The sequence below is a fragment of the Nerophis lumbriciformis genome, linkage group LG38, assembly GCF_033978685.3.
Source record: "Nerophis lumbriciformis linkage group LG38, RoL_Nlum_v2.1, whole genome shotgun sequence".
Lineage (NCBI taxonomy): Eukaryota > Metazoa > Chordata > Actinopteri > Syngnathiformes > Syngnathidae > Nerophis > Nerophis lumbriciformis.
This window is the reverse complement of record NC_084585.2, coordinates 16,145,647-16,156,611: the sequence shown is the minus strand read 5'-3', so window position 1 is coordinate 16,156,611 and position 10,965 is coordinate 16,145,647. Positions and strand designations below refer to the sequence as shown.

Here is a 10,965-nt window from a genome sequence, read left to right as displayed (position 1 = left end):
TTTGAATGGTTTTTTTTTCACAATCTTGACCAGGGCGCGGTGATCCCCATCGCTTGTACACTTTTTCTGACCACAGTTTTTCCTTCCCTTTGCCTCTCCATTAATGTGTTTGGACACAGAGCTCTGAGAACAGCCAGCCTCTTCAGCAATAACCTTTTGTGTCTTTCCCTCCTTGTGCAATGTGTCGATGGTTGCCTTTTGGACAGCTGTCAAATCTGAAGTCTTCCCCATGTTTGTGTAGGCTTCAGAACTGGACTGAGAGACCATTTAAAGCCCTTTGCAGGTGTTTTGAGTTAATCAGCTGATTAGTTTGTGGCACCAGGTGTCTTCAAAATTGAACCCTTACACAATATTCTAATTTTGTGACACACGGAATTTTGGATTTTCATTTGTTGCCACTTCAAATCATCAAAATTAAATGAAATAAACATTTGAATGCATCAGTCTGTGTGCAATGAATAAATATAATGTACAAGTTACACCTTTTGAATGCAATTACTGAAATAAAGTTTTTCAAAATATTCTAATTTACTGGCTTTTACCTGTGTGTATATATATATATATATATATATATATATATATATATATATATTTATATAATAAAATCCCCTGAAGAGCATTTTATAAATATAAAAAAATCCCCTGAAGAGCAGGGACATTTTTAGACAATATGATTTGCCTGATCGGCTAGGAGACCCCGAGAGTAACAAGCGGTAGAAAATGGATTAGAAAGGACAGATTTTAAAAAAAATAATAAAAAAAGTTTTAACTCGGGACTTCTCGCTTCTCTCGATTTTGGACGCTAGGGGGGACGTAGTTTAGGGACCCCTGCGTTAGACCCTCTAAAAAAACCATGATCTACAGGAGGTTACATCGTTTAAGTTCTCCGCAGGCCATGGGAAGAACAACGGTTAAGTTTACTCATTTATTGTTCTGGATATTCTATATTTTCTACTTGGGGTGTCCCGACTTTTTCACTTCCGATAAAATACCAATATTGGAGCCTAGATAAAGATATTAACCTGATATGAATCAGCAGGAATCACACTTTTTATTATTTTGTAGCATGAAATGTTAGAAAAAGTTTCTCATCAAGTGAAGTAACTAAACAGAACAATGGAAGAAATGATCAAAATGACCTTGTGAAGTAGACTGGTACTTTAATTCTTTTTAGCAGACACTTAGTGGCCACAATACTTCATCACGCTAATAATGCAGTAAGTTGAATGATGCGGAGACCTTTGTTACTAGATACTTTCTAATACGCTTCATCCTTGGAGACTTTGTATGTGTAAATAAAATGCAACTATAATTGTTTGATACTTGTTTATATTGAAAAATGTGCTTTTTATAGACTGCAATATTGTTCAAATAAGGACACATACATATGTCTAGCTTGTGCGCTATTGTGTGCTCAGCTGTTGTGTCGCTGTTCTAGCTCCTAGTAGCATAGCCTACCATGTTTACCTTTTGTAAATGACCTGACTAAAACAGAAGAAAAGGACCAGCATTATGTGCTTATTGGAGGAGATTTAGATGCCGCACAGTGGCGGAGAAACAAAACTAGACTATAAACAGGAAACTTGCACATTGGCAGAAACTATGAACACTTAAACAAAACTTGCAAACTATGGCTTGAATAAAGAAAACTTACTTGGCATGGACAAAAAAGGAGCAGCGTGAATGATGGACATGAAAAGGAGTTAGAAATGTGTCGAGCATAAATGTGGGGAGGTCGTCAGAAAGACAAACTGAAAAACACTGAACTTAAATACTACAGACATGATTAACGAAAACAGGTGCGTGACTCAAGACGTGAAACAGGTGCGTGACGTGACAGGTGAAAACTAATGGGTTGCTATGGTGACAATCAAGAGTGGACAATGAGTCCAAACGTGGAACAGGTGAAACTAATGGGGTAATCATGGAAACAAGACAAGGGAGTGAAAAGATAGAAACTAAAGAGTCCTATAACTAAACAAAACATTAACTTACTTGTACCTGAGATTTTTTAAATATATATATTTTTGCTGATATCAAAGCGATATATCAGATCAGGACACCCCCATTTTCTTGTTAAAATCTCAGCACAGTCCTATCCCCTACATTATTTTTTAAATGTCTATTTTTAAAATATAATTTTTTGTTCCTGAAGGAGCTGAGCCGGAAGGCAAAGCTCTCAATTTACCGGTCGATCAAGTTCCCATCCTCACCTATGGTCATGAGCTTTGGGTTTTGACCGAAAGGACAAGATCACGGGTACAAGCGGCCGAAATGAGTTTCCTCCGCCGGGTGGCAGGGCTCTCCCTTAGAGATAGGGTGAGAAGCTCTGTCATCCGGGGGGAGCTCAAAGTAAAGCCGCTGCTCCTCCACATCGAGAGGAGCCAGATGAGGTGGTTCGGGCATCTGGTCAGGATGCCACCCGATCGCCTCCCTCGGGAGGTGTTTAGGGCACGTCCGACCGGTAGGAGGCCACGGGGAAGACCCAGGACACGTTGGGAAGACTATGTCTCCCGGCTGGCCTGGGAACGCCTCGGTATCCCCCGGGAGGAGCTGGACGAAGTGGCTGGGGAGAGGGAAGTCTGGGCTTCCCTGCTTAGGCTGCTGCCCCCGTGACCCGACCTCGGATTAGCGGAAGAAGATGGATGGATGGATAATTTTTTGTTGAATTATTGTAATGTGCTTAGTGCCAACAAATGACATCAAACACACAATAAACAATAAATGCTATGTGGATATATTTGCTAATTATATGCTAAAACTCACTCAGTTGTATTTTGTTAAAATGAGACATTTTATCTTATGGACTTGCAAAAAAAAAAAGTTGCATAAGATGGACCAATATACGTTTTTAGTAGCTCTATCTGTGTTTGCTCAGGCTTGAAGAAAAACAAGTTTATTTTGAGAAATATACAACAGGCAAATGGTATTGATTTGGTGGAATGTTCCAGAAATGTTTTTGATTCCCATTTCATTACATTACCGATATTTTTGGAGGAGGGATTCAGTGCCAGCATGGAATAAATACATGTTTAAATACTTACTTAAATGTGTCATCAATTAAATCATGCAATGATACAATTAATAATTAATTAAATTGTGAAATAATTAAATCAATAATTTAATATATTTCAACTAATACAAATTCATGAATCATTTAATAACAGATTTATATATTTAATTCAAATTATTATTCATTAATTACACATTTAATTATTAAAAAATGTATTGTACTTTCTCACAATAATAAAAAGGAGCAAAAAGTCAATGAGGAACTTTTTAAAATATGGCAAAGTTCACCAACACATTCAAATGCTTGTCAGTAATGAAGGTTTTACACTTAATGAAAAAAAAAAATGGACATTTGCGAGAATTGAACACAGTGGAACCTCGATCTATGAACTTAATCGGTTCTTGAACATAGTTCGCCAACTGTATCGGTCGTTAAGTGAAACAGATTTCCAAGTAGGGAACAATGTAAACATGAATAATTGGTTGCAGCCTCGATAAAAGTCCCCATTTTGTATTATAAAATGCACACGTGTGTATATACTGTATATGTATCAAAATGACATAACGAGCGGGTAACTTTTTTTTATTCAAACATCACAACAACAGCCTGCTTAACTGTCAATGTACACACATGCACAAGCACGCACACACATATTTTTGTATTTGTTACCTTCTCGAGACCTCCGAAAAATGCCTACCTCTTTAGGACCACCCTTTCTAGATATATAAAGATTTGTATTTACAACATTAATAATATATACACACTATGCAAATATTAAAAAAGCTTGTAGTGAAAAATGAGTTGGAATTTCACAAGAAAAACTTATTGTTGGCAGTATTATAATAAAAGTTAACATTTGTGCAATAATATGATAAAAGTCGCAATTTTACAAGGAAAAGCTTAACATTTTGGCATTTTTATGAAAAGAGTCGTAATTTTGCTCGACAAAAGTCAAACTTTTATAAGAAAACTAACACTTTGGCAATATTATAATAATAATCGGAATTTTACTTGGCAAAATTATGACAAGTCATAATTTTACTAAACCTTTTTTTACTGTTTTACAAAAAACATTGGTAAAATTGTGATGAGTCAGAATTTTATGACAAATGTCACAATTTTCTATTAAAAAGTAGTAACTTAAGGAAAAAAAGTAGTAATTTTACGATAAAATATTGCAATATTACAGAAACAGAAAGAATATGAGAAATTGTTCTCAATTTTATAAGAAAAAAGTCGACACATTGTGAGAAAAAGACTGCTTTTAGTTATCTTATATAAATGTTTTGTTTGTAATTCGTTTTTAATCTTCATTATTTACTTAAGTTATTACAGTATGTCTCTATATACATATTTATTTATTAATTTTAAAAATTAATTTTAGCCAAAGGGGGCGCATTTCAATTTCTTACACACACTTGTTATTTCATATGTTGACCAGAGGGGGAGCACTTTTAAAACCGACACAAAGTCCATTTGAAAAAAATCCCTCCTTTTTGGGACCACCCTCATTTTGATAGAATTCACCACCAGGGGTGCAAAGGAGACATTCTCTATTAGATGCAATGCTTTTCCGTATTGGCACCATGATTTATGTCCAACTTGTTCACCGGTCCTCATATGGAAGGTACTTTCCCTTGTTGATGTCTCAAGAAGGGTAGCAATACAAGAACACACACACACACACACACACACACACACACACACACACACACACACACACACACACACACACACACACACACACACACACACACGTTGCTACAATAACACATTAAAGAGGATTATTTCACCTTGTGACTTTGAATATTTGTGACATTTGTTGAAGAGTCTGGGAGAAGTACACAAGCACCTTCCACATGTTCCAGCCACCGCTAGAGTTAGCACAAACTAGCAGTGTGAGGTGGTCCTCTATGTCGTTGTGTTTCGCTGTGCCGAAAAAGATCCCCTCTAGTATCCCCCCCCCCCCAAAAAGTCTGGTCTTGTCACAGTTTAAAAAATAGGTAATAAAATCGCGAATAAAATCAAGTTGAAGAGTCAGCTTTGTCGGAGCATCGATACTGTGAATGACGGCTGCTCTTTTGAAACTTTTCCAAAAACACACAAGGCTCGCCCTAAATTGTTCTTCAGTGCTGGTTCCAGCATGCTCACGCCTGGACACCAAGTCGCCATACAGTATAAATGGCAAGCCTTCTCTCAAATGATAGCCGCTGCTTCTCATTAGCTACACGAGCAACATTGCAAAGATATTTAACTCCTTGGGCAAAGTCAGCAACTGTATAAACGTCCTTTTTGATAACGGTTGCAATTGGGGACTAGTTTTTGCCATACATGTGAGAGAAGTCCTGTTGGTGGCACCCTAGTACAGAGTTTTTCAACCTTTTTTGAGCCAAGGCACAATTTTTTTATTGAAAAAATCCAGAGGCACACCACCAGCAGAAAACATAAAAAAATTCAACTCAGCAGCCGATATTGACAATTAAAAAGTCGTTTTCGCAATTGTTGGAAATGACTTTAAAGGCCTACTGAAACCCACTACTACCGACCACATATCAATGATGAAATCTTAACGTTGCAACACATGCCAATACGGCCGGGTTAGCTTACTAAAATGCAATTTTAAATTTTGCGCCGAAATATCCTGCTGAAAACGTTTCGGTATGATGACGTCAGCGCGTGACGTCACTGATTGTAGAGGACATTTTGGGACAGCATGGTGGCCAGCTATTAAGTCGTCTGTTTTCATCGCAAAATTCCACAGTATTCTGGACATCTGTGTTGGTGAATCTTTTGCAATTTGTTCAATGAACAATGGAGACAGCAAACAAGAAAGCTGTAGGTGGTAAGCGTTGTATTGCGGCAGGTGTTGTGTCGGATAACGCACCCCTGCCGTAGAATGCACCCCCTGACTGTTGTGCCGGATAACGCAGCCGGTGTTTCATTGTTTACATTCCCGGAAGATGACAGTCAAGCTTTACCATTCGCCTGTGGAGAACTGGGACAACAGAGACTCTTACCAGGAGGACTTTTGAGTTGGATGCGCAGACGCGGTACCGTGAGTACGCATGCAGCTGCGGCTTCCAAACATTTGATCGCTTGCCCGTACGTGCGTGCCGCTATGTGCATGTCACGTACATAACTTTGGGGACTTGGGGGAAATATATGTGCTGTATGAACTTTGGGGAGGTGAACGGTACTTTGGGCTGTGGGATTGAGTGTGTTGTGCAGGTGTTTGAGTTGTATTGGCGGGTTATATGGACGGGAGGGGGGAGGTGTTTGTTATGCGGGATTAATTTGTGGCATATTAAATATAAGCCTGAGTATATATATGTCTTGTGTTTATTTACTGTTTGTCATTCCCACCCGCCACTCACAGCATCTTCCCTATCTGAATCGCTCCCACTGCCCTCTAGTCCTTCACTCTCACTTTCCTCATCCACAAATCTTTCATCCTCGCTCAAATTAATGGAGAAATCGTCACTTTCTCGGTCCAAATCGCTCTCGCTGCTGGTGGCCATGATTGTAAACAATGTGCAGATGTGAGGAGCTCCACAACCGGTGAGGTCACGCGCATATCGTCTGCTACTTCCGGTACAGGCAAGGCTTTTTGATCAGCGACCAAAAGTTGCGAACTTTATCGTCGATGTTATCTACTAAATCCTTTCAGCAAAAACATGGCAATATCGCAAAATGATCAAGTATGACACACAGAATCGACCTGCTATCCCTGTTTAAATAAGAAAATCGCATTTCAGTGGGTCTTTAAATCATAACCAAGCATGCATCAATATAGCTCTTTGTCTCAAAGTAGGTGTAATGTCACCATCTGTCACATCACACCCTGACTTATTTGGAGGTTTCTTTTGCTTTTTTTCCTGTGTAGTGTTTTAGTTCTTGTCTCGCGCTCCTATTTTGGTGGCTTTTTCCTGTTTTGTTGGTATTTTCCTGTAGCAGTTTCATGTCTTCTTTTGAGCGCTATTTCCCGCACCTGCTTTGTTTTAGCAATCGAGAATATTTCAGTTGTGCGGACGCTATCCTTCTTTGTGGGGACATGGTTGATTGTCATGTCATGTACATTGTGGACACCGTCTCTGCTCCACAGTAAGTCTTTGCTGTCGTCCAGCATTCTGTTTTTGTTTACCTTGCAGCCAGTTCAGTTTTTAGTTTCATTTTTGCATAGCCTTCCCTAAGCTTCAATGCCTTTTCTTAGGGGAATTTTTGCTTTACCTACACTCTGCCTCCCGCTGTCGTCTGCATATTGTAGATGTCGTTCCCGACATCTACAAAGCAATTAGCTACCGGCTGCCACCTACTGATATGGAAGAGTGTTACCCGGTTACTCTGCCGAGCTCTAGACAGCACCGACACTCAACTGCACATTATTTGTGGTATATAACTATTCATTTGCAAAAAATACAGAATAGGTGAACTTGCAAAAAATACAGAATAGGTGAAATTACATAATCTACCACGGCACACCAGACTGTATTTCAGTGGTTGAAAAGCACTGCCCTAGTACTCCGAGCAAAACATAAACAGAGTGTGACGTTGGTGACCCGCCTCTTTTTACAGGAAGGGTTGTCATCAAAATACCCCCATAGCGGTTCTAGCGGCAAAAAAAAATAAAAAATTGGTTGCACACGAGACATATTTGGCTAGATCTTAACGTACGATGAACTTGACTGGCCTGCACAGAGTCCTGACCTGATCCCGATAGAACACCTTTGTGACCTCACTAATGCGCTTTTGGAAGAATGGTCGAAAATTCCTATAAACACACTCCGCAACCTTGTGGACAGCCTTCCCAGAAGAGTTGTAGCTGTATAATATCTGCAAAAGGTGGGCCGACATCATGTTGAACCCTATGGGTTAGGAATGGGATGGCACTTCAATCACATGTGAGTCAAGGCAGGTGGCCAAATACTGCAATATTGTGTAGGTTGTTAGCAACGTTCTCATTTAAAGATAACGGTGATCAGTTAGGCATGATTGTCCAGAAGCAAAACAAATACAATATATTTTTATTACAATGTACCATTTTTTTTCCAGTGATGTTGAAAACATGAAAACGGGTCCATAAAAAGAGGTCTTATAGGGCTTTAAAGGGCACGTGGTTTCGCAATGCATAGTGGGGATGGGTAGTCATTGTTGCTGGAGAAAGTTTTTGTTGACATGGTTGTACTCAACCAGCGGTATTGTGAGAGAGAGCAACAAACTGGATTGTACAAAAGAAAAACATGTAACAAAACAAACTGTTGCGAAGGCTCACCACCTTAAAAAATAAGTACAATTGACGGAAATGATCCACATGAGCACATCCAATAGACAACATTTTAGCAAGCTGCTGGACGTGTCCTGTATCTTGATTGTCAATGGAGTCAAGTTTTTCTACAGACCAAACATTTCAGAATGTCAAGTGGGAAAATGCTCACGGACAAACCAACTTCGGGTGTGTGCAATACCTCGGAATTTGACATCAGAAAGAGAAGACTGTCTGACAGGTCCTTAAGGCAGTAAGACTTGTCACTGTGTGCTGTCTCCTGGAGAAACTCGACATATTTCAAGTCCTAATTATGTTAATCATGTTGCACGTTTGCGCCATGTTTTTGACTTGTTAAAAAAGAACATAACTTTAGGACATATAGACGTTGTGTTTACATGTCACACTTTTGAGCCCTATATTCAAGGTCTTTTAATACTTGGGTAAATATAGTAATGATAATAAAATAGATTTTGTTAAGCTTGTATGAGAGATAAAGGATTTTTAGTGCACGATTCTTTTATTTCTTGGTGAATAAATAATGATAAAGGACGTAAGTAGTATAAAGGAAGTATAAAATTGTCCAGATTTAAATGCTTTTTTATTTCTAGTTACCTCTCTACTAGGGTAATGTGTGTTTGTGGCGTGTTTCTATGGTCATTTGCTAGCAGTCAGCAGTATTCCACTATATTGGTGACTAAAGGAAGCGGTGTGGCACAGACTATGCAAAAAAACAAAGCAAAATTGAAGCATTTTTTTTGCGCTCTTTAGTGAATAATGTCTGCTTGAAAATGACATTTTTCTTTTTATTCTTGACCTGCTGCAACTCCCCTGAAAAGCGCCTAATTTAAGGAATAATCCAATACATTTGACAAATGGAGCGCAACGTTTAGTTTCTTAGTTAATAATGGAAGAACTGGAGTTTTTTTTAAGGCACTTCCTGTCCAAATGGTTGTTTTCAATCAACAACTGTAAAGGACTCAACACTTTGTATTTTACGCTTTAGTCAAGGTTCAAGTATGCACAGTAAGTAGCCGCGACTATCAGCTGATCTGTATGGCTTCATTGGCACCTCCACAAATACACAAATTGAGCTTAAATTGACACATTTGAACATTTACAGGCAGTTAAAAGCACAATTTTGAGCCATGGAATTCCATTGATAGGTTAAACTGTGCTTTATGATTACTAATAAAATCAAAACAATTTCACCCGTGCTCTTTCCTTCCTTTCATGTAAACCATTAAATATTGGCGGATAGGAATGGACCCATCCAGGCGTGCTTTCAGTGCACTCTCAATGCTCATTGATGTGTGTTGTGCTTTGCTGTTGTTAAATCACCGGAGATAGCCAAGACAGTTCCAAAGTGTGTGTTGTGCCTCACAGTGTTTCCTGTGTCTTGCTCACACTACGACGTCTGATTTGGGCACCAAGGTGTGCAGATTGAGTGCTTTCTTGTCAGATTTGGTCAAGGGCAGATCTTCAGATGAAGTGCATAGAAAGGCCACCCGCTAGCGAGAAAAAATGCTAGCTTTTACTACAGTATCCATGACATTAAAAAAAACAAAACTGACTAATCCTTGTTACCTGTCGAAGTGTCCCAGAAGTGGTGCTGAGGTTGTAGATCATCCATAAAGGAACGTTGAGTGTGGAGGACAGAGTAAACCACCAGCCCAAAGCGTAACCCCACCATGGGTACACAATGGTGTTGTTGAATTTCAGAGGTTGGTATTTAACCAAGGAAAAGATAAATGTTCCCTGAAAAGCAGCCATGACAAATAATACTTTAGTGCAGACCTTCTCAAATAGTGCAGTCGGCCCCCCCTGCCGGCACGGTGAGGTGTCCGCGGGGGCCTGAGAGGCAGGGGAATTTCAGTATTGGCACTTTTTTTTTTTTTTTTTTTAATTCCTGAACATTACACAAGCCTTCAGCCAGGTGGCAGTACTGCTTACACACAAAATACAGATATTTATTTACAGTTTTGCAAACATTAGACCAGTACTTATATAGTGGGGCGGCCATGAAAATGTGGCATCAGCCTGCTGACGTCAACCTGCAGAAGACTGGAGGTAATTTCACATTGTCTAGTATGTGTTTTGGTAGCATGTTCATCACGCAGATTTTGAAGGAATGATCAAATATGTCTGCCAGATACATTGTTGCAGGTTGTAGTAAAACGACTTAAGGTCAGCCTGCATGCATTTCCAAATGACGGTGATATGAGGTGTGGTGACTCCAAAATGGCTTAAGTTAAAGCGTGCCTTTGTACGTGTCGACGCTTTCCTGTTTGGCAAGTAAAGCACACAAGAGTTCCTGAATGCAATGGTGTGAAGGGTTTATTCAAAATAGCAAGAGTTTACAGTTCTAAACTTCACCAAATTAAGCATCCAATAGAGCAGTCAATAGCAAGTAATGTCCAAAGCGTTTTCCCAAGCGATCCCCAAGCGACTAGTAGCGGTCTACAAAAAGTATGGTTCCCAGCTCGACTTTTTTGTCTCACCACACTAAGTGCAGATGTGAACGACCCTTTATAGTGACCGCCACTAATGTCACGTGACACACTCCTGTTTTATAAATACACACCCACAAACACACTACGTGACCCTATATTAGGGTTGTACGGTATACCGGTATTAGTATAGTACCGCGATATTAAGCGTTTCCCAAGCGATCCCCAAGCGACTAGTAGCG

General features: G+C 39.4%; 1 protein-coding gene across 5 annotated transcripts in view; it reads right to left on the bottom strand.

Annotated features, from left to right (window-relative positions):
• Positions 1-8,018: 8,018 nt before the first annotated feature.
• slc6a22.1 (solute carrier family 6 member 22, tandem duplicate 1) overlaps positions 8,019-10,965 on the bottom strand; it is an 89,859-nt gene continuing 86,912 nt past the window's right edge. For all 5 annotated transcript variants that reach the window (XM_061932414.1, XM_061932416.1, XM_061932415.1 and 2 more), the window contains 2 exons: positions 9,861-10,031; positions 8,019-9,784 (listed from right to left, as the gene is read on the bottom strand). In XM_061932414.1, coding sequence (XP_061788398.1) covers positions 9,677-9,784; positions 9,861-10,031 — 279 coding nt within the window. In that variant the 3' untranslated portion in view covers positions 8,019-9,676. The remainder of the gene's footprint in view (positions 9,785-9,860; positions 10,032-10,965) is intronic.